Source organism: Spermophilus citellus (assembly GCF_964194105.1).
Source record: "Spermophilus citellus genome assembly, chromosome: 3".
NCBI lineage: Eukaryota > Metazoa > Chordata > Mammalia > Rodentia > Sciuridae > Spermophilus > Spermophilus citellus.
The window spans coordinates 143,983,969-144,008,626 of NC_138184.1; the positions used below are offsets into that span (position 1 = coordinate 143,983,969).

Sequence of the window (24,658 nt, forward strand, 5' to 3'; positions counted from 1 at the left end):
AAATCAAAACTACTGTAAGATTTCATCTCACCCAGTCAGAATGGCAATTATCAGAATGGCAATTCTCAGCGGGGCGTGGTGGTGCACGCCTGTAATCCCAGCAGTTTAGGAGGCTGAGACAGGAGGATCACGAGTTCAAAGCCAGCCTCAGCAAAAGCGAGGCACTAAGCAACTCAGTGAGACTATGTCTCTAAATAAAATACAAAATAGGGCTGGGGATGTGGCTCAGTGGGTGAGTGCCCCTGAGTTCTATCCCTGGTACCCCCCCCAAAAAAATACAAGCAATAATAAATGTTGGCAAGGATGTGGGGGAAAAGGTACACACAAATATTATCTTTCATAGCATTCATTTTAGATAAATTGGAATGTTAATATCCTCAGTTTGGTGAAAGTTAATTTTCTTATGATTCTGATCTGCTTTGGGAAATATGGAAAGGTATTGAGAACTAAGAACTGTTAAATCCTGGAAGATAGTCCTTATCTATTTCTTCCCTCTGAAGTCAACTTTTAGATCTGTTTAAGGGGCAAAGGGCCTCTCTGAATTATTCGCACTAGGAATTAGATTGCATCTAATCTTGTGATGATGAGAAATCCGACTGTTGTGGCATGAGAATGATCTAATTTTTGCACTTGTGGCATGGAAGGTTAGGTTGCAAACTGATGGGCACCAGGGTCAGAGTTGGGCTGCAGATGCAGCTTTTTTGCCTTCCAATGTCTTCAGAGAAGAGTTGTCTCTAGTGCACCACTGACTCCTGCCACTCACACAATACATACATGACCACACACACCCCTGTTCTTTCACCACTTCTTCTACCTGACCCTTAAGATTTCTGGGTTTGAGACCTCTAAGATAAAAAAATAAAAAACTCATTAAATATATAAGGCAAGAGAGAAAAGAATCAAGCATTTATCTTGGAAAACACATAATGAAATGAAAATCCTAAAAAGGTCAAGTTATTAGTTACAAAAACAAGGAGAAAAGTCCTTCCTAATGAAGTTACTAGAATCTGGGTCTGTTTTCTGGAAGGCAAGAGTAGCCTCCACTTAAATCTAGCTCTGGAAAAAAAGGGATGGAGCTGCAGAGCCCTCTGAGATGGCGTTCAGTGGGATGGTTTGTTCGATGACTCCGGGAACTAAAACTGTAACAGATAGGATGAGTACATCAAACAACTGGCCGACAAGCAACATGATTATAGTACTACAGGACTGAGATAATGACAAAGAGATGACAAAAGCAAAACGAATCACCATTCCCCATGATAGGTGATACCTATGTTCCTAACTCCAGTCTGAAAGCAATAGTAGGAAGGCACTGAGTGAAGGTAAGGTCAAGAACTGGCTGAAGAACAAAACAAAGGTTATCTTTTAAAAGTCTTACTTCCTGATAAAGTTTAGTTTTAAAATAAGGTATTTGTATTAGTCAGCTTTCCATTTCTGTAACAAAATACCTGAGATAATCCACCTAGAAAGGGGGAAGGTTTATTCTGGCTCACAGTTTTGGAGGTTCTGGTCCATGTTCAGCTAGCCTATTTGGGCTACTGTAGTGAGGCAGCACACCATGGTGGAGGAAGCTGCTCAGCTAGTGGTGTCCAGGAAGAAGAGAAGAGGCATGGGGTCCCAATAACCCCTTCAAGGGGCAGGCATACTCCTCTAATTACTTCCACTAATCCCCACCTCCTAGGATGGTGACGAAGTCTTCAATATGTGGCAACAGCAAAGCAAAAAGAAAGGGAAAAAGATAAGCCAAGAGTCTCAATTCCTGATGGAGACCCCATAACCTCTCCATCATCAATACCCCATCCTGATACTTTTTATCCTCACCTAAGTGCATTTGGCAAAAATGCATTTTCCCCTCCATTTTAGTATTTGTGATTTACATAAGCATGATCCTACCTGTGCAAAGAGCCAACTTCTTCCCTTGATTCAAGGGGGGAGAAAAAAAATGTTCCACAATCCACAAATTCAAGCATGGATATTAAGTGAAGAGTCAGGCTCTGGAGTCAGACAGACATGAGTTCAAATCCTAGTCCCATCACGTATTAGCTCAAAGACTAGCAGCATGTTACCTTCTTCCCCTGGGTTTTTGTTTTTTCTCATCTACTGTTTGGGCATAACAACATTTGTCCACCTCACAGGGCTTAAAAGCTGCTTTATGTGAAGGCATCTGGTCCAAGACCTAGCATGGTTGTAAGCCCTCAATGAAGAGTGCCAATTGTTATTCAAAATAATCATAGTGAACTTGAATGTCTGTAAAAGTGGAAGTTATCCTCCTAGTCAGTCCACAAAAGGGGAGCTGGCGTCACATCTCTCATCATGGCTGAATGCCCCTCTACCTCTCTCTGCCCAGTTGGGCAGCTTCTTCTGCATCAGCAGAGACTAGGAAATCAGCCCTATCAAAACGAATGAGACAAACACTTAGAATGTGACTGTTATGAGCCCAGCAGGGTGACATGGTACTAGACCTTAAAAAAGGTCTCATCAAAGGTTGGACTGCAATCATGGGAAGGAATAACAGTTGTAATCTATCCAAGCTGAGATGACTGAAGACTATCTTTCATTGATGCTGCATAAGAGAAGAACAGTAACAAATTGTTAGAAATTGCTTGAGCATTGAAAACTGAAATCTCAGCACACCACCTTATCACAATGCTGAGCTATATCCCAGTACAGCTTTTATTGAGCACCATGTGCAGGGACAATGAAAATAACCTCCTTTCTCAAGGAAGAATGGTCATGTGCCACGTGCTCTGAGGAAGAAGGCAGTCACCCAAGGATTTGGGCAGACAGCAATCTGAGGCATGGGACAAAAATATCAGACCTTCGGTGTCTGTGTTTAACAAAAGTCAACCATTAAAAAAATAAGTATATATATATATATATATATATATATATATATATATATATACATACTTATTATATATATATATATACTTATTATATATATATGAACAAATATATTTATATATCTTCAAATATATACTATATATGAAAAGTGGTGTCTGTATATAGTTTATAAATAAAAATAAACATTGATGAAAGTTCAAATTTTCTTATTGATGGAATTCTTGATCAAAAAGATTTGGGAAGCACTGGTCTAAAGGAGAAGAAAGACCAGTAAGCCCACAATCAAAATCTAAGGAAGAGAGAACTTTCCTGGGACATAGATGAGCAGCATCCAGCTCAGCAGGGAAGGAAGAACAGGCAGGATATAGGGAGGGCTCCTAGAGGAGGTGACCCGCTGAGTTGCTGAAATGAGTTTGGTGGAGCCAAAGGGCAAGAGTTATGAAGAATGTTCCTGGTAGGCTCTACAGCACAGTCAAGGGCAAGGTGGTCTGTGCATGGGAAAGTGAGTACCCTTTGAAAACTAAAATTGCTCTTTCCATCTTAATCTGTCAACAGGTGGGGAAACTGCAGGCTGGGAGGCTTCTCCCTAAGGCTTGGAGGCTTCTACCTAAACCAAATTTTGAAGGCCACTGGAGAGGAGGAAGCTTATTCTGAAAATCAAAGTTACCCCTAAGGGATTCAAGCAAGGCAGATGAGATCATGGAGCACTGTGCCCATTTTGATCTTCTAGCTCCTCCTCCATTAACACTTGTCTGAGTCCTGGAGGAAGTGGATTGCAATAGTGGGAGATGGTGAAATCTCAGAAAGCCAAGACACAAAAGGTGGTAGCAGTCTTTGGAAGGATAGAAGTCCTCTACACTACACTGCTAGGTGAGCATCAGGAATATCTATGGACATTCCTTTGGGCGAAAAGATTGTGCAGACTTTCATAACATTGGTGCTTTACTGACTCCATTTCATTGTACATACATGTCATATCCAAATTGTAGCCCTTGTGTCTTGCACAGTGGATGAGGACTGCTGGGTTGCACAAATCCTGGGCTCACAGTTCCTGCAACTGTCTACATTAATAAAGTCTGCTGTATTTGTGCAATAGGAGCCTTGCCTAGAGGTGCAACCAAGGTTTGTTAAAGGAACGAATGAAATAGCAGTTGCTTGGCTGCTCTTATGAACCTTATTTTAAACTTCAGGCTGGGCTGGCTTGACAGGTAGTGGTTCCGGTCAGATTTGGAGTTAACATGTGGGTGGCATTGGGTCACATGGCAGCAGAGAGACTACTTACCCAGAATATTCAATTAGAACCGTGGTCATTAGCTGTGTAGTTTGCAAATTTAATTCTGAAGAAATCCTGCAAGAAACTAGAAACGAATGCAATCATTGTGTGTGTGTGCATGCAGGTGTGTGCATGTCTGTGTGTGTTTTGTTATCAGTAGGGTGGCAGCAAACAGGTAGAGAGCCAAAGAATAATGCTTACTGTTCACTTGTGGTGACCCACAAAAGAACTTCCATTACTCATTCTAAAGTCAATCCCCAATCCTAGACAAAATAAGACTGGGGGACAAAATGAGAATTCATCACCAAAGTACAGGTGAAGCTGATTCATTTTTCAGCTGGAATAAAATCAATACCAAGACCTTGAGGACTTGATTGCAAGATATTAAACAGGAAAATCTGGAATAGACATTGTCCTCTTTGGAATAAGGTGGGGTCTAAAGGAAATATCCCTGAGACAAAAGTTGCTATCAGTGGAAGTGACAGCCTGGTCTTCAAGAGATGGGGAGAGTCATACGTTGTTATAGGTGGTCACACACCTCAGGAGCTGGAGAAGACTTAGGCTCATGATCTGCTCATTTTACACGATGGCAGTAGTAAAAGGAAGGACCCAAACCACTTAGAAGAATGTTTATAGCTAGTAAACCTGAAAAGACCTTAAGAGAGACTTGGGAAAAACCTACAAATTCACAGAAATCTATAATGGAAGGCAGTGCAGAGAGTTAGATTCAAAATAGAATCCAATGCTCATTCAGATCCTCTAGTCACACTAACAGATGATCACACAGGACACAGAAAGTGCAGTCTTTTTGTTTTGTTTTTTTAAAAAAATTTTTAGTTATAGATGGACCCAATACCTTTATTTATTTATTTTCATGTGGTATTGAGGATTGAATCCAGTGCCTTACAGGTGCTAGGCAAGCACTCTAGCACTGAGCCACAACCCCAGCCCACAAGTGCATAGTTTTGATCATCAGTGTATCCTGAAATTGATGGAATCCGTATGTGGAGGATAGACAGCTACATAAAGCAGAATCTTTTGGTGGCTTCGGTTGGCTTCATTATACCACCAAATTGGTCCTCCCAGGAGCTGCCCCATAATGAGCACAGGCTCTGGCCATGCTAGATTTGGGGAGAATGACCTTGGATTCCAAATCATCTATAATGCTAAGTAGCATTTTATGGTACCACTAGACATCCATACTTTCTCTGGGCCTACACAGCAGGAGGCGCAATTCTCCAGGGAGAGGCAAGGTTTCCAAGGAAAAGGGTCTTAAATCCAGTGAATGCTTCTACTCTATGGCTATTATATCTTTCTGACTCCTCACTGCCCTTTCCTTTGAGATATTTTTACTCCCCAAATAAGACATAATGTTTTTCCAAGCACAGAGATACATCAGTCATCACTTTCTCTTGGAAGTAACAGGTTAAATATTTGTTTTACATATTTTTATAGCCTAGATGTTGACTTTATCTAAAGGGACACCTTTGAAACAAACATTTTTAAATGTAAGTACACAAAGGTAAGCATGTCATTATAAAGCAATTTTGTGAAAGTTTGCCTGTGGTTACTCTATCTTGGTCCTTTTACTGTCTATATTAAAGTCTTACTGAATGCACTGTGAGGAAGAACTTGATGCTGCCTCTGGCCTCAGTTTACCACATATACAAAATCAGGGGCTCCAAAGTCATGAATATCTTCCAGATTGAAAAGATCATGATCATATATCTCATAAGAGGGCTCAAAATAGAGTGTGCAGATCACACTACTATTAATAATAATAATAATAATATGAGCAAAATGCCATATAAGCAAAGCTCCATTCATGTATGAAAATTAGTAGGATTGGTTATTTCCGGAAAAATAAATTGATTCCTTACAAACTATATTTTCCTAATGTCAAGAAAATAATTTCAGGTCTTAAAAATCAAAATCTTGATTCACTTTGTTAAGTGAATTTGTTGAACTTGGCTTACTAAACTTTCATTTTAGGAAATAGAACCTCATGATAGGAAGTACTGGAGATCAGAGGTAGTGGAGAGCTAGGCATTAGTGAAACTCAGGCCCCTTCCTTCATTCTTTAACCTACACATTTCCAGCACTTTCCATCTCTAAGCTCCCTTGCCTGAACCACCTCTATGTTTCTCCACATTCTTTCTGGATATAAAGTTGTCATATAGACAGTTTTTTTTTTCTTCCAGAAGGCAGAGTTGCCACTTCTTCAAAACTCTGGATGTTCCCCAGATGCTGCAGAGTGGGAAGGAGGCTTATCACTCATCTCTAGGGGAGGCTGCTTTGGCACCATTTTTGGCTAACGTCTTTGCATTGCATTCCATGCCACTCAGTATAGTCTGTGTCTGCCAGATATTCTGCCTGCTCTCAGCTGAAGGCCTTCCCAAACTGGGCAGCTGAATGTACTACACAGCTGCCAAAATTCTAATTCAAGATCTAGAATTCTAATTCCTGTTCTTTACACCCTTGTCTGGCCTTGGCCCCAATCTCCTGCCAACAGGGTCCCTGGCTCATTATCAGGCCCACCCAAGCCCTGCCCCCACTCTCACTTGGGTCCAGGAAACCATTCTTGGCACCAAAATGAACTTGAACAGCACACTGCCCCAGCCCCACCCAATCCAGCTCTCATCTTAGTAAGTGCATCACCTTGTGAGCTGGAAGATAGTTGTGAAGGGCCAGAAGAGGTGAGGGAACTCAGCTTCAATTTCTGTGACAGACAGATTGTAAAACTTTTGCAGTGACAGAAATATTACATACACTTACATGAAAGGCCTTAGCAATTCTATTATTAGAAATACCACTAGAGTTGCATACAGTTTATGGAAGGGGGAATACTACTTCTGTATGTATCTGCACCAGAAGGTAAATGAAATTTGTCCTAAGGAAAAATGCTAAATTCTGGATGCATATATTGATAATCTGCATTTTTGGATATTAAATTGCTGATAATGCACAATGTTCCTTAGGTGGAAAAGTGCTACTGGTGAAGCACACACTGTACAGGTAAAAATGTTACTGCAACTGGGGGTGTAGTGGGGGTGGGGACAAGGTAATTGATTCTTAGCAAAATGCTGGCTTTTCAGAGAAACTGCAAAATTCAACTTAAAGGGCTTAACTGGTCAATGTTATGGTTTAAATGCTCATGGGATGGCATAATCTTGATTGATTCGTGAAATTTTACTTTTCATCGAGGAATAAATATGTCCCTTGCCTCAATTGCCACTTTTAGCCTTAACCAATACACTGTCCTTTCTTCGGGGGCAGAAACAGAGATGGTTTAATCACCAGATCTGAGACAGGTAGTGGGTGTGTGGTGTACTGTATTTTGGGGTAATAAAATTATTTGGGGTTTTGTTTTCCCTAAGGAGAAAGGGATAGGACAAACGTGGTACACATGTAAAAAGCAGGCAAATGCACTTGACAACCAAGCACTCTATTTTGAAATTTAAATAAAGCTAAGAATTTCTTCTGGCCTAGGGGGAAGCTTCATTAAAATCAATTAGTACAAACCTCTAGAGAATATGGACTTTTTTTTTTTTTTTTTAGGTTTAAAGAATAAGGTGCACACAATTACCTTTCCTGGGTCTCCTGAGAATGTCAGTGTCACACCCAGACAGGTGGCCAAGTGCAAACAAATGTCCATTACAGGGGCCTGGTAACTCCCTGGGTGCTTATGGCAGGGAAGTATGTGTAATTAATAGGTATGGATCTATTAAGCATGTAATATACATAACCCGAAGAGGCTCCAAATAGATTGCATGTATGACAGACTGTGAAGGGCAGGCCTAGGGAGATAAAAGTTGGTGGCAGGCGCAGCCAGGTGAGGCCTCGGTCCGGGAGCGGAAGGTTGGGACCGCACAGCTGTAGCCTTGCGCCCTGGTCCCTCCTCCCAGCTGCGGCGGCCTCCCCCACCCCCACCCTCCCCGCGCCGCTCCCGACAACGCCGCCGCTGCCGCCTCCCCTCTGCCTCCCGGTGGCTCCTCGCTCTCCTTCCATCTCTCTCGCCCCCTCTCCCTCCGTCCCGTCCTCTCCTCTCCCCTCACCCCGCCTCTCCCCCCCTCCCCCAGCCCCTCCTCTCCTCACCCCACCCGGCCTCCCTCCCTCCCTCCGCCCGCCCGGCGCTCGCAGAGCCGACACCAGGGGGGCTCTCGATGTAGCACCATGACAGGCATCGCCGCCGCCTCCTTCTTCTCCAATACCTGCCGATTCGGGGGCTGCGGACTCCACTTCCCCACCCTGGCAGACCTCATCGAGCACATCGAGGACAACCACATCGGTAAATGACCCGGGGGTGGGCGGGGGTGCCGGGCGCGCGGAAACTCTTGCCCAGGCGACAAGCCCCAGAATGGCCAGGGGTGGCCGGGAGGCAGAGAGGGAGGGAGGCGGCGGCAGGGCGGGGAGGGTGTGTGCGAGTCCCGGGGCTGGGGGTGGCGGGATGCAGAGGCGCTAGGTGCGGGGGAGGGGGGCGGGGAGCAGGCTCTGGTGGGGGAGGGGGCGGGCGCCCCGAGGTGCAGCGGGCGGGCCGGGGGACTCCGAGGGGCGTGCACGCGGGCTGCGAAGTGGTGGGAGTGGGGGTGCGCCGCGGCGGGGCGGCGGGGATGCGGCGGCGGGGCCGGGCGCCGAGGGAGGGGGCGCAGGGCGCGGCGGCAGGCGCTGGGCAGGCGCGCGGAGTTAGTTGGCCCGGGTGGTCCGAGCGGCCCGGGGTGTCGGGGGTGCGGGGGGCGGGCGCTGCACGCCGCCTGCTGCTTCCGCCCCGGCTCGAGCTGTCAGGGCTCGGCGGCGGCTGCAGCCGCTGGGAGGTGGGAGGGGGGGTGGGGGTGGCTCCACCGCGGCAGCCATTCCGCTTCCTCCTCCCACCGCCGCCGCCACTGCGTCCTGTCAGCGCCGGTTGCTAGGTGTGGTGCGTCGGGAGGGGGCCGGGGCCGGCGGCCACGGGCTGGCGGAGGACCCGGCGCTCGCCCTCTTCCCGGGTGGCGGCAGAGCGGGCCGGGGAAACGCGGGCCCCGGGGCCCTGGGCGCCCTCTCCTGCACCGGCCTGGCGCGGACGCCGGGGCGCTGCGGGCTGAGGTTCCGGGTGCGCCCGCTGGCCGCGCCCAACACCCAGGGGCCCGGGCACCCCCGAGGCCCTTACGACTGCGTCCGCTGTAGAGCAGTCCCCGGGGCCGGCAGCCGGGCATTTAAATGCGCCTTGGCTCTGCGATTTGCATTTCAAATAGTTCTAGGCCCGAGGTGCGCTGGCTGCGCCTGGGGATCAGCGGCGGCCTGCGCTTTGCCCGGGCGCCAGGGACGCAGGCGGAGCGGGGACGGGAACGCCCCGCGGGGCGGCGGGTTTCCCTTAACGCCCAGGACCCAGGGACCTTTCAACAAGTCGTCTGATTCTCAGAAGTCCTTGCACACATTTCCACACTTCTATCCCGAGCCCCTATGAAGGGAGATGGGTCAGGTTCTTCTTGCTCTGGCGATCTAGCCACCTGCGGAAGGTGTGTCCAGCGTGCGCAAATTGTCCTGTGTGGGCAGGAAGGTGAAGGGGGCGCTTGATGCCTCAGCGGGCTCTGTAATCCGGAGGACCTGCAAATTGCCCCAGGAAGCCCAAATGAATGCCATGGATTCAGCCATGTGGATGCAGCTCACGTTTCTACAAAGTTGAGAGAATAAATCACGACTGCTGTGTATTTGTGCATGAATAAAATGAGGCAGAGCCTTCTGCTCCTTTCCTATAATACTCTTTGCACACAGTGGGTTCTTAATAAGCTCTGAATGCTTGTTTGGAATGGGTTTTAATGGGCTATCCAAAATGGGAAATAATCATGGAACATGTTCACAAAATGAACAGGTAATTCTGATGAGTAATTGTCCAGGTTTTGAAACTTTCCAAGTTCCAAAACATTCGTGCCATAGCTTCTTCCATCTCTTTTTAATAAAAGCATCGCTGAAGAACTAGACTCTCTAGTTTTGGGAGTCTTAAAAGCAGTTGAATGGAGTAACAAATTTGCTGATTCATATCATGATTGGATAGTCCTAAGTGAATGTGCTTGAGAATATAAATCAGGTTTTTCATGATGGTTGGCTTAAAATAAATTTAAAACTCCCATAATTCAAAGCTTCAGTCGAAATTTTGTTAGTTCCCATACCTTCTCTTACTCCCAATAATAGATGGAAAACAATAAATATAAATACTATAAATTTGAATTATATAAATATGTGTAAATAATATAAGTAAATAATATCTCCTGGTCTGTGGAAAACTGTCTTTGCCTGCCTCACCCATTCTCATTAACAGTTGTATCAGGATAAAGGAGAATTTGTGTAAGCTGAGTAATAATTTTACCCAATAATAATTGCTGGTCTAGTTGGACTGATTAAAAGAAAATATAAATTATTAAAATGTGTTAAAGACAATTATCTCTCTTGAGGATTTAGTTTGTAATCAGAGGTTTTAAGACTTAATTGTGGGCAAATTATAAAAGATTTTTTTATGTTTGCAGAAATTGTCTCAATATTGTGCAAACATTTTTTAAGACCGTTAAAGATTCATAAATTTCCTAAAACTCAACTTTTACATAATGGTATCTCACTCTCAAAGGACTAGTGTTTATCTTTTAATGATGAAAATATTGGAAAATTATGTTTATAACAATGGTTATGACTTAGGCAAATTGTGTGGCAATTGCCTAACAATTACCATACTCTGGAAATAGTTTGAACCATCAAACTTTATGAAAAGAAAATGTTAAAATTAACAAATGCTTGAAATTCCCAGATTAAACAGAGTCATATAAATTGTTGTGTACTTCTGCTGAGAAGAAGGCCATGATTCTCAAAGGCAGCCCTGTATACAGAAAGAAGTAGGAATTAATTTTGTGAAGCATAAAAACATCCTGATTAGTAGGTAGCATCATATAAAATATACTTATAAATATGCTTTTGATGAAGATACAAGTGAAAATATATAAGGTACTCTGTGAAAGGTATATTCACTTATTTTTATATGCTATTTATTGTTTGTGATTCCATCTATACATTTTTTGGAAATAATTAGTTACTTTATTAATAATTGATTTACTGATTTCATTGGAAATAATTAGTTATTTTATTAATAATTTATTTACTGATTTCATGTCTTTGTTAGCCAGTAGCTACATTAAAAAGATTCATTAAGAGACAACTAAGAGATGTATGTTAATCTGCTTTTATTCAAAGGTCTTATTATTTAGGTAATAGTTTCATCTTAGGATTTTCTGGGTTACTACTATTTAGCCACTAGTCAGAACCCTTAAGCAATCATGAAATGAAGGTTTATGGGTACTCTGGCATGTGTCTCACTTAATAGATTTTTTTTCCCAAGACCTATAGTTTTCATTATAACTATCATGTTTAATCCAAATCTATTAAGTGCTTATTTTTGTGGTTCTGGGGATTGTACCTAAGCTCTCACATAGACAAACATGAACTCTAGCACCTGAGCTATATCCCAGCACATTGTTTTTAACTGTTTTTCTCTTCCCATAAGGAACACGGATTGGGGGCTTTGGAGACCATCCTTTTTTTTTTTTTTTTTTAATCTATTTTTCTTCTTGGAAGAGTGCTGTACTCATGATCCTATTTTTTTTCCCTTACGTCTCATTGCTGATTCAGTACTGGAGCAACTGTCTCAATGAACAACCCAAGTATCCCAACTGAAACCCTCCCCCACACCCCACTTAAGTTGCCTAGAAATCCCACAGCCCTGCAACTGTGAAGTGCTTCTCCACCAGCTTTGCTATCAATTCATAACCCTGGCGCTGTTTCCTGGAGACGGGAAAAGCTGGTCGGTGATTGTTTGCTTCTCATTGTAAGTAGATACTTGAGTTTGTAGAAACTCTTAGCATGAACATCCTAGATAGTTAAACCGGTTACCAGGAATCTTAGAAACACCAATAGCACTAAAGTTAGCACTGAAGGTCATGCCCCAGACATATGAAATGCCTGAATCTCACTGCTATGAAATAATTTGTAAAAGTAATTCTGAATTTTGAATTTCTGTGATAATCTATATTGAATACTTACTATCAGGTACAGTTCTAGGAACTTGATATTTTTGGTGAAGGAAATAAAGATCCCAGTTCTTCAGAGATATTACATTCTAGTTGAGGGAGGGAGACAATAACCATTTGAAATAATGATAAAGTATGTGGGAAGGTAGTGATACAGAAAAGAGGAAAGTTAGAGCAAGGTAAGATAGATTGGGAGAAAGAAATGTTGGAATTTTAGATAGGTTTCTCAGGATAGGCCTTGTTCTCACAAGCTGATATTGGCTCAAACCTTGAAAGAGGTGTGGGAGTTAGCAGTGACATCTGTGGAGCATCCAGGTCCAGACAGTGTGGCCAGAGGCACTTTAGACTCTGGTAAAGGGCTTCCCCACTGTGGACTTGGAAAGTGGTGTCAAGGCCAGTGGCTTCCATCATGGCTTTTCCTTGTGGCCTGAATTTATTTGAAAAAACCCCAGGACTAGAAAGAGACACTGTGTGCCTTTGCCTATGAGTACGTTCCCCTGAGGACCTTTCCTGTGGGGAGAAGGAATGACTGAATGAATAAATAAATGAGTGAATGAAAGGCTTGTTGCTGCCTGCCTGCTCTCTGCTTGTACCCTGTGGCTTGGCAGCTGGATCCCCCTCCCCCATTGCTCCCTCCTTTCCTTCCCAAGAAGGGCCCAGATCCAGAGCCAGGGGAGGTTTGAAATGCACGTGGGAACCCTGGATCTAAAATTTCATTGCCATCTACAAAACGTCTTCAGTAATTTCTCTGCTCATTTCTCATCTGTGAACAGTCAGCTCACCCTTTAGAAAACAGCCCTTTCAAACATTCTGTCTCACAAATTTCATGAACTTGTGATTGTTTTCCTTTAGTGTACAGTTTTCTGACATGTAACTGAAATGTGTCAACCCTAAAACTTGGCTTGCAACTGACTGGGTGGACCAAAGCCTCTGTATTCTTCAGAAAATAGTCTCCTTTAGAATTCACATATTTTGTAGCCCTCTCTTACCTAGACAGTTCTGGCAATGCAAATTGACAGCTGTTTTCAGAGATCCCAATTCTTCCCTGTTGGTGACAGTGAAGCTGCCTTGAGGCTGGAGCTGGCTGGTAACACTTGATGTGAGGGGCTTTCCTAGGACTATTTGGAAGCCAAAGGCCTTGTAGACTGAGGGCTGAGAGACAGAAGACAGTGCCGCTGAATCTGTTAGAATCTGTTCTAGTTTTTGTTCTGTGCCTCCCATTTCTCAATCATCCTCTCCTTGCCCCTGCCTTCATATCTTGACAGTACAGACATGTTCTGGATACTGAACAATATTTGCTGGATTGCACACATATTTTGTTTCATGATAATCTAATAGGTGATAAATTAGTTGCATATTGACCTGGTTAAAATAAAATGTCAGAAATTTGTTGTATTTTTTGTTCACGTATCTTTCATTTCATATGCTGAATCAGTTTAAATCAAATTATGTTTGCCCCATACAATAAGAACTGGAATGCTGCAGTAGTCTTCACCATGTTTTATTTTTAAAGCCTAGCTGCAAGCAGGGACCAGATTAATGGATATTCACTTTAAGGATGAAGTCTTTCCAATAACTCTTTCTCCACTTTGGCAGAAGTCGAAGGGACCCTTCGTGGGTCACTAACTGTAGACTTTCTGCCCAACACCAAAGAACATTGACAGTCTCCTGATGGCTAGTTTCCCTTGCCTGGCTCACCCATTGGCCTTGTAAAGGAAGCGCTGTTCATTGCTGCCAGGCTATATCATAGGGTCTTTCTCCCGAGATGGATGTCCTTGACTGGATAAGGTCTTGATACCAGATTATTAATGCTGAGATAGTCACTGTTTCTTTGGTATCATGTATATAATTTATAAGGAGGGGGACAATGGGGGGGAGTACTGTATATAATATATAATCCATATATAGGTTATATATATATATATAGTATATTTACATATGCATGTAATGGCACATACAGTAGTTGCTGTCTCTGTGGGAGACACATTCCAGGATCCCTAGTGGATGCCTGAAACCATTTCTATCCATCCATCCATCCATCCATCCATCCATCTGCTTTGGTTTTTCCTATATGTTGCCATCATTTGGAACATATTTTCAGTTCATGTCCTTCATCTATACAAATTTAATGCCTTTTCTGTTTTAACATGCACTATGGCTGTTAAATTCTGTAAAAACTACCAAGAATTTCTTTTTTATTTCTTCTCAATTTTTTTATCAGTTCTAGAATGTTATTTTCTTTCTTTCCTTATTTGTGAATTTTCACCTTTTCACACAAAGAAAGCATGTATGATCTGACTTGCCAGCATCACAATTCTTATACTTTGGGGCCATTATAAGCCCATTTATAAAAAAAAAAAATATTTATTTTTTAGTTTTAAGTGGACAAAATATCTTTATTTTACATTTATGTGGTGCTGAGGATCGAACTCAGTATCTCAAGCATGCTTAGGCGAGCATTCTACCACTAAGCCACAACCTCAGCCCAATTATAAACCCATTTTGTTCCATCAATCCAAATGTGGAGCAATTATAAAAACTTAAATTGAACAACAAATATACCACTTATAGTAATTACAAAATAATATTTGAATATATATTATATTTGCAGAATTAAAAACTTGGGACTTATGGATTAAGTAAAATAAGCACTGTGGTACCTAGACAGTTGAACTGGATACTAAGGGACTAGTAGGTGGGTACTATTATTAGTACTATTACTGCATCGATACACTGGACACAAAGATGATTCACACCCTGGGCAGGATCATGCATGATTTTATCATACTACCCAGAATGGCATATAATTTAAAACTTATGAATTGCTTATTATTAGAATTGTCAGTTTAATATTTTTGGACTGAAATTGACTGAGTAATTGAAACCATGGAAAGTAAAACTCCAAATAAGGGAAGACTACCGCATATAATATGTAATAAGTGATGTGTGTATATATGCCACATACATTTTCATATGTGTATAATATCTATATGCATATATGTATGTATGTGTATATATGAATATATGTGTGTAGAGATATAGATTTATGTTCCTCCCCCCTCTTGCTCCTTCTCCCTTTCTCTCAGAAATATGTATGGTAGTCTTCACTGAGTATTTCTTCTATGCCAGTACTTAACATAGTGCTTCCTGTCTCCAAGGAGTTGAAATTTATTTGGAGAGACCGGACATGAATGTACAAGGTAAATGATGAATAATAATAGGGACCTCAAGGACAAATTTATTGTGAAGCCAATGAAGCTCAAGCCCCAGGGCCCCTCCCTAATATAAAACATTGTTTGCCATTTTAAAATATATTGCTAGGGCCCACCCAGTATTTCCTTTTAAATCTCCACATTTTATAAGGCCTTTTTCAAATTTCCTTAATATAAACTATCCCAAACTAAATGTGTAACTTGTATTTCTTTGTATGCCACAAACATTCAAATCCATAAATACTCTTTTTTTTTTTTTGAGAGAGAGAGAGAATTTCAATATTTATTTTCTAGTTATCAGTGGATACAACATCTTTGTTGGTATGTGGTGCTGGGGATCGAACCCGGGCCGCACGCATGCGAGGTGGGCGCGCTACCCCTTGAGCCACATCCCCAGCCCCATAAATACTCTTTACATATGCACACACCCAGAGAATAATAGGTGCAGAGGAGGAGTCTCTGGAGGAGTCCTGTGTATGTAGCGATTCATTCACAGGGTCATAACTTGTAAAATTTGAAAAAGAAATATTTTAATACCATCGTTCTCCTCTCCGACTTCCCTTCTGTTACATTTCTCTGTGGGTTTGATGATATTGGAGTTGAGAGTATTTTTGAGATACAGCTAAGGGGAAGTTGAACTGGGGACATATTTAGTTTTGAATTTGGTGGGATGATGGCCATAGTTCATCTCTGTGTCTAGTTACATTATCCTTAGCCATTCTGGGGTAGGAATCACTTCTTAAAATACCACCCATTATGCCAGCCCATTTGGAGTCCATACACAAAGGCACAGGTCAGAAGTAGCATTGCAGGATCAACCTGAACTAGGACATCTGCCCTGGGGAATCTGGCTTGAAATATAGGGAACTGGAAGCTTGTCTGTGAATGTATAAAATTCTTAGTGGAGGATTCAGTTCTTACCTAAATGTAGTCAGTATGAGCTGTCTTCTTTTAGGAATATATTCAGTGACACAAATATACAGTTACAAATGCACCGTTTTAAAATGGTAATTCTATGAATGTGTCTTGTTCATTTGCCATGAATTTATATTGATAACACCAAAAAATAGTAACAACAAATTGTTCTAATGAGTATCATGAATACAAAGAATGCTTAGAGTTAGTAGAAGAAAACTTGAAATACCCTGAATTTTTTACTCTAAGGTGAAAGAAAATTAATAGAAGTGTATATGATTTTGACAATTATGAAAATTTATATGGAGTTACTAAGAAAGCACTGTTTTCTAAATTATCAATAATTAAAAATAAAATTTGATCACCCATGCTTGAGGGAAGACTAAATTGTCTTTTCACCCTATAGAATGTGAACACTAATATAAATCATTTCCATTGAGACATTCATCAGAATGGACAGCTCCAAAGAGGTATTTATAGCAGTGTGTGGGGCAGTTAATTAATACATGTATGGATTCTTTTTCTGGATTTTAGCTTTGTGATGTTCGGGTAATTCCAGCTTGTATAAAACTTTGTGTTTTCTAGTGCTTTTTTTTTTTTTTTTCCTCATGAAGAGGGTCTAAAGCTGCAGACCCTATAAAACTTGCATCCATTCCCTGAAATCCTAGTTGGGGAGTCCTTAGTGCTGGAGACTTTTCATGTAGTATTTGATTTACCCTCACAGCGTGGCTATGAGATAGACATTACCACATCCTAAAAGGGCTGTTTTCCAATTTGCAGTTAAATATGCTCCCGTACTAGTGGTAATGGCTCACTTAGTGAAAGATGAGCTAGAATGTTTATCTTGGTATGATTATAAAACAAATATTTTCCTTCAGGACATAAAATTTGTTCCATCTCAATAAATGTCATTATTATAATCAGTCCTCCTTTTGTCCTGTGGTGCCTGCCTGTGGATGTACCCAGTGAGTGTGCCTTACACTATGTGCTGTGACTATCCCCCCCAAAACTCAGCTCCTTCCTGGAGGACAGGGTCTATCCTCTTCCTGTCCTCTTCCTCCAGAAGTGTTTTCACAAATGGAAATGGAATGAAAGTAAAACCTGAGCTATACCTTTGCACTGTGAAAAGGGTAAGATACAAAGCTAACTGTGGGCTATGGAAAGCACCTCTGCACCTATTATTCTCTGGATGTGTGCCTATAGAGAGAGGAATTTATGGATTTGAATGTTTGTGGCATACAGAGAAATACAAGTTATGCATTTAGTTTGGGATAGTTTATATTAAGGAAATTTGACAAAGGCCTTATAAAATATGGAGATTTAAAAGAAAATCAACCTTTTTTATATTTACACTTGGAAAGAGAACTTTGTCCTTTTCCAGGTTGAGGATATCATGAAGCTCAGTTAAATTACTTCTTGTCTTACTTACAGTGTTCGCTTGCCTAGAACATGCTGACCCCTAAACAACCTCCACGGTGCCAGGACAGGAGCATGTCCTCTTCCTCTTCCTTGCCAGGGCATCTGACCTAAAGGAGGCAGGAGGCAGCGTGGCGGAGGCTTGGGCTGAAGTACCCAGAACTAGATTTTGAATCCTGATCCCATCAACTTTCATCTTTTCAAATTTGGGCAGTGAAGAGAAAGTGAGGAATAAGAGACGGGTAAGAGAGAAATGAAAGACGGAGACCAGGCAGAGATACACAGAGAGTTTATTTGTCAGAGTTAACAAATAAAGGCCATCTTTATAGCAGAGGGAGGCAAAACGGCTTGGGTTCTGGGACTTTTATGGGGGAGGCTCAGGAGTCAGAGCCTGGCGGGTCCTAATGAGGGTGGTTAAGGGTTGGGTTGGACTGAGGGAGTGGTGAGCCTTTCTCAAAAACCTTGGGTGGGAAAGCGAAACTTTTTTTCCTTAAAGTGGAGGCTGTCACTTAAGATGGCCTTCCAGATACTAAGCAAGGACCTTATAGGCAGCACTGACAGTCTTATTTGTGTAAGATACACAATAAATATTAATCTCCTACTGGTGAGTTGTTTTTCACATGCACTGTGCAGTACTAGTCCCATTTGATATAGGAGGACACAAGGACGTGGACCAAATAACTAGCCCCAAGGTTAAATGTAAAAGGGAGCAAGAGTCAGGTGTCCTCCACCTCCCATACTGAGAACTTGTCCTTTATAGCCTAAATTGTAATGTTTTACACGACCAAGATGTTTGCTTCAGGATCTCTCTGTTTCCCTGGGTGGCCTCAAGCAATCCTGCTGCCTCAGCCTCTTGAGTAGCTGGGAGAGTCCCCAGGTGCTTACCACTGTGCCTGACTGATTTTTGCATTTTAATAGAAGGCTCTTCCCCCACCTAAATGTCCTAGGATGGAAAGACTGGACTTCCTGTGGTTCTTTTTTGTATAGGAACCCTTTGAATAGTGGGGGAAATATTTTGATGGCGCTTTCTGGTAGGAAACACTCCCGAATGTTTCAAGAAAGAAAACCCTAAGCAGGCTGGGGAACTCAGGAGCATACCATTATTACAGTAAGAACAATGAAAACAATGACATACTGATTCTAAAATGCTTATAGTCCCTGATTGTCTAAAAATGCTAGCTAGTTTTCTCACATTCCCTGATATTTGTTTGGGGCGTTGGGACTCCTGACAAACCTAGTACCCAACCCTATCTGCACACACAAACTTCTCTTTCCTTTAGATCTTCAAAATTAAAATCATTATGCTTATGCCCTGCATTTAAAAAAATTGCTTTGTAGCAGCCAAGTGCAGAGGCACACGCCTGTAATTCCAGTGACTTGGGAGGCAGAGGCAGGAAGATTGTAAGTTCAAAGCCAGACTCAGCAATTTGGCGAGGCCCTAAGCAACTTAGCAAGACCCTGTCTAAAAACACAAAAGGGGCTAGGGATATGGCTTAGTGGTTGAGTGACCCTGGGTTTAACCCCCCAAACTCGCCCTCCCCACACCAAAATAAGTTAATTTGGACCAATGAGATATATTGGTGAAGCCAGATTTAAAGTTAGGTAGTCAGTGTAGTTAGGTAAATCGGGTCTAATACCGAGTGAAATCTAAAATGGAGGCCATGCTGGGAATGACTCAGGGAAAACACAGGACAATTCATGGAATGATGACGAAGTCCCGAAAAGGCCCTAGGCCAAAGTCCACCTCAAAGAAGTGTTAATGAACAGCCCCCAGCAAACTTAAAGATAGCCCATCACAAAGAAGTGTCCCACCCCTCGGGCCTTTCAACCTACATTCCATCACCAAAACTATAAAAAGGGGAGACAACAGCCCTTCCTCGGATTCCACCTCTTGGGTCCCCTTCTTCCTCCGGGAGAAGTCTTTTCTGCTGTCCTTTAATAAACTTCTAATTTCTCCTCTGACCTTGCCTCGGCGTGCTTCTTTGGTGTTATTCTTCAACATCGGGGAAGCAAGGACTCGTCACCGGTCGACAGCGGTATCATTGGGACCCAGGTGTCAACGGTGTGAGTTCAGAACAGAAAAATCTGGGTGCTCTTGCCCTGTGTTTAGAGCCCTTCCTGCAGATGCTTCACTGGTAGCATCCAAAGGGAGGGCACACTTTGGGTCAGGTCACTCTATCACCATACCTAAAATAGCTAGTTCAAGTGCCACAGTCTGGCTGGGCACAAAATAACCGAGCCGCCAGGAGGCACTTGTAGGTTCAAACAGGAACTACTTTATTGCCTGAACTCTCATCGGCCTCCACGCGCACTCCCTGGGAACTCTCCCAGCCCTCAACAGGGCTCCATGAGAACTCAACAGGAACTCTGCAAGAACTCAAAAGCAGCGCAGGCGCAGGAGGCAGCAGGAGCCACCCAATGCCACAGCAGGGGTCTATATACAACTGAATACAGAACCAATTTCAATCCAGCATCATCCAGTCACAGCAATTATACACAGCTTAACTTAATTATCATCATCTTAATGGCTCACTGGCATCACCTCTCAACCACTCCTTCTGGCAAAATGCCAGGCGCCATCCCAACTCGGCTGTGGCTCTCAACATTCAAGAGTATGATTTAAACATCTGGGCTTAAAACCAAAGCACCTTGTTGTGATCTAACTCATTCAGTAAAAGTGTCTTGACTGCTAATTTAGTCTCCTGGTTCTCCGTATGTGGCAGAATGATAGAGGTAATGGCAAAACCAGGAATCTCACAGATTTGTACAGTTTAAGTCAACTGAGCATTATGGTAATAAGCTTGAGTGAGCATGAATTACGCTGATGCTGCTTTGGGTATCAAATGTCACATGAAGAAAATGGGGGTTTCTGAAGTTTCAGTGTCACATGGTACAGAAAACTGATCACATGGTACAGAAAACCTTTGCCTCTGCAATTGCAGATGAGCATTCTCCATGTCTCTACTTTACTCCTTGAACTAATCTCACTGTGTTTAGGAACCGGATGGGCTGGTGCACTGGAACTAAGACTCGTCCTAGTCACACAGGTGTTTTGTAGCCCACATGTAACCTGGAGATAGTTTAGATTTTATAAATATGCCAAGTGCATCTTTAGTAGGATCTTTCTAACACTAGACATCTGGTGTTTGGCACCAGCTCAGCCAAATGGTTGAAGATGTGTGATTTCAACTAATGTGTCTCAATATTCTGCCTGGATTGGAAAGTCCTTTTTATATGTTGGCTTCACTTCAGCACTTTGAGGGGCCCACAGCAAAATATCTGCTGTTAAAATATGCAAGCATCAGACAAGAATTTTGGTCAAGAGATGTTATGCATGCACTTCCTTCCAGACGATACAATAGAGGAATCATATTTTGTCAGTCCCTGGGAAGATGATGGCATCTTAGGGACTACCTGATGAATATTGTAAAGTAGTAAGAGTGATTCTCATTGTGGCCCATGGAAGTCAGACTTAATGATTTGCAAGTCACATTTATGTCAGTAGAGTTTACACTACTGGTTTCAACACAGATCATATTCAGAATCACTTGGGCAAACCTGGAGAAAATAAGGACACCTGGGCTTCACCCAAGGACTTCCAGTGTAATTGGCCCGAGTGGAGTGGTCTGGACTAAATGTCTGTTTTTAACACTTGAAGTTGATGCTAATACATTGTGCCAGGGTTGAATCTCATCAGTTCACAGCAAAGACTATGGCGTTCTCTAAAGGAATCAGGCTTTGAAAGGGGTGTGACCTTTTTGGGTTTCAGTTCTATAGATTTTAGTTGTGCTGGAGGCAGGCATTGACAATACCTAAGTCTGAAGATACTATACTGTTTCTCATGTCCAGTTAGAGTAGAAATGCTCACACTGGGGAGTTTGTGGCCTCAGGATCTCAAACCAGAATACCTCCAGGTATGGTATATGTCCCCAGTGGCCAAGCTCTGTTTAATTGACTCTGGTAAACTGAAGAGCTCTTGCTTCCCATAAAAAAGCAATTACTGCTGTGTTGGAGATTAGGCCTCTGTTGAAAGAGACAAGCTAGGAATTAATATTTTTATGTGAAATCTATGTTTAAATGCTGGCAATATTGATGAATTTAAAGGCCAAACAATGTGCCTCCCCACCCTATTACAGTGTTTAGGTAGAGATATTATTTTAGGTCGGGTGCTTTGAAGAAGCTCATGTAAATGGTGGGATGCAGGGTCACCTTTGTAGATAGTTGCTGTCAGCAACAGAAAAATATATGAACTAGAGATGGTATCATTAGACAGAACAGTAGCTTATAGTTGTTGTTTTAAATTTTCCCTTTGTCCTTCATGAAAGTTTTTAACTGTTTTTAACATGAAATATATATGATTAAAATTTTTCTCGTATACCAACTTCCAAAGCCTTAATCCTAAAAGCATGGTCCCCAACTTTCTGTGGTTTGATTTACAATTTTTTGATTTTGTGATACTGTGAAAGTGATATACGTTCAGTAGAAACCGTACTTTGATTTCTGAATTTGGATCTTTTCCAGGAAAGTGATATGCAGTGATATCCTCTCTCTCTGGATGCTGGGCAGGGGGAGCAAGCCACAGCTGCCAGTCAGGCACGCGATCACCAGGGGACACAACTGAACTGCAGTGTGCCTTGCAGCTGTGAGACCCAGTAGATTAGGTGGATTAAATCCATTTTCCACTTAACAATATCTTCAGCTTATGGTGGGTTTTCTGGCGTCAGTGGAGGAGCACCTGTATTTAGGAGCATCTGGATCATAATGAGTAGCCTTCTGTCCTCTGAGGGGGTGGAGAGAAGCAGGACCACTCAGAAACTCTCTCTGGAGTGTTCTCATTATGGCAAACCACCTTCAACAGACAATTTGAGCATCCTCTTACCTAAAATATGGAAGGAAACTTAGAGGTGGGCTAGTCCAGCTAGCTGATTCTATGGATGAAGAAGCAGAGCAAAGGCAGGCCTCCTTATTCATAAGGAGGAAAGAACAGCCCCAAGCACCGGCCAGCTTGGTTCTCATGAGTGTAAAGCCTGGGAGAGACAGCTGTGCCTCTGCAGTCCCCGTACTGAGTGCTTCTGGAGTCACCCAGTTTGCTTCCCTTGGAAGCCTGGCTTTGTTCTTTCTGTCTAGTTATATAACCTCTCTGAGCCTCATTTTCTTCATCTGTAAAATGGGGTGGCAGAACACGCATCCCTCATCGATGGTGAGTTCTGAAGGAAAGGGAGCCCCCAGTTAGTTCCCGGGGTTGTCTTCTGTGGGTTGCTGAGCAGGCGACTGTCCTAGAGTCGGTTGTGGGTGTTGCCTCTGCAGTCCTGCCAGGCACATGTCATGGGCCATGTCATTTGATTCCTCTAGTTTTAATTCTACTTCTGTCCAGTGGAGATGGGAACAGTACTTATCTCAGAGTGCTGTTATGAGGATTAGTTAAAAGCATGCGTATGAAGGTCCTGGCAACCAGGAAGCACCCCATAGATGAGAACACGGACGCCATCGCACCATCCGTTGGTGGTGTTCCCATTGCCACTCACTCTTCAGACCCTTCTGTCCTCTTCTTGTTTTCATAACACAGTGGAAGAAATATAATCAAAATAGCAATGTAGGTTTCTGTTTTTTTGGTTGAACATTCGTACTGGGAGATCTTTGTTTTTTTTTTTTTTTTTTTTAATATTTATTTTTTAGTTCTCGGCGGACACAACATCTTTGTTGGTATGTGGTGCTGAGGATCGAACCCGGGCCGCACGCATGCCAGACGAGCGCGCTACCGCTTGAGCCACATCCCCAGCCCCTGGGAGATCTTTGGTAGACTTTGATTTCCCTTGTAGCACAGTTTTGGTTTGTGTTTGTGGAAGTCATAGTGAGTGGTCCTAGGAATCTATGGGCTGTTATAATATTCCACACACACACATTCTTGCTGCTTCAAAATATACTGGCCTTAATTTAGTATCGTTTTTGCAGATATAAGTTTTTGAGACATTAGGTCATATGATTAGAAAAATGACTTCCATATTTGATAAACACGATTTTCTGTTTAGGAGAAAAGGCATTTCAAAGGTCTAGAGAGGTTTATTTAACTAAATAAAAGAAAACACTTTTTTTTCCCTTGCAACAACTGAGCAATGAAAAAATGGGAGACACTTTATATATGTTATTTATAAAGATTTATTGTGAAAGGACTTGTAGGGCTTTTATGAAGAATTTCAGAACATGCTATAGAAAGCCATGCCTTCCTCTTTAAATGCTGTGCATCTCTTTAATAATAGTCTCCGAAATGTCACAGACTCTGATTCTGGAAGCTTCCCAGGAAAGGCCGGGGTAGGCCTTGTTTGAGAAACTCAAGTAGCAATGGTTGCTTATTTATTATGGAGAATATTTAAAATACTTCATTCCTAAACACTATTTGGCAGTATCACTTGAAGTCATTTTCAGTCCTATAGAATAGATGCCCCAGGTTCTCCCCTGTAGAGTATGCTGGGATCCTGGAGTTAAGCAGCTGGTCCAGGCTTATTTGACTTAGCAGTAGTTGATTGAGAACATGATTTTCAACCTTTTTATTCTTGAGGGCCCCTTTCATTATTTTCCTTCTCCTTCACCTTGGGTTCTTTGTTTTGAAAGATTTTGTCAAAAAACATGCTGACTTAATAAGTAATTAAATGCTTACTTTTTTATTTTCCATGCAGCAACATTTAAAACTCCTTCCCTAGTTTACATGTATAGTAAATATTTAGTGCCAACGGTGCAAGCCCTGTCTAGAAGATGGGGATACAGTTGTGAGTCACACGATTAAAGTCCTTGTGCTCATGGGGGAAGTCGACAAAACACAATATGTAAGATGATTTCCAGCCATCCAGCGAGAGAGAGGACGGAAGGTAGGAGGCGGTTTTAGTTAGCTTTTTCTCCATCGTAACTAAAAGACCCCAACAGCACAGTTGTAGAGGAGGAAAAGCTTATTTCGGGGT

The 24,658-nt window shown here is 42.4% G+C and overlaps 1 protein-coding gene across 1 annotated transcript in view; it reads left to right on the forward strand.

Annotated features, from left to right (window-relative positions):
• The first annotated feature begins 8,063 nt into the window (after positions 1 to 8,063).
• The window catches only part of JAZF1 (JAZF zinc finger 1), a 328,459-nt gene continuing 311,864 nt past the window's right edge, over positions 8,064 to 24,658 (forward strand). Inside the window, exon 1 of the mRNA XM_081283051.1 lies at positions 8,064 to 8,405. Within this exon, the coding sequence (XP_081139177.1) occupies positions 8,291 to 8,405 (115 nt within the window). The 5' untranslated portion in view covers positions 8,064 to 8,290. The remainder of the gene's footprint in view (positions 8,406 to 24,658) is intronic.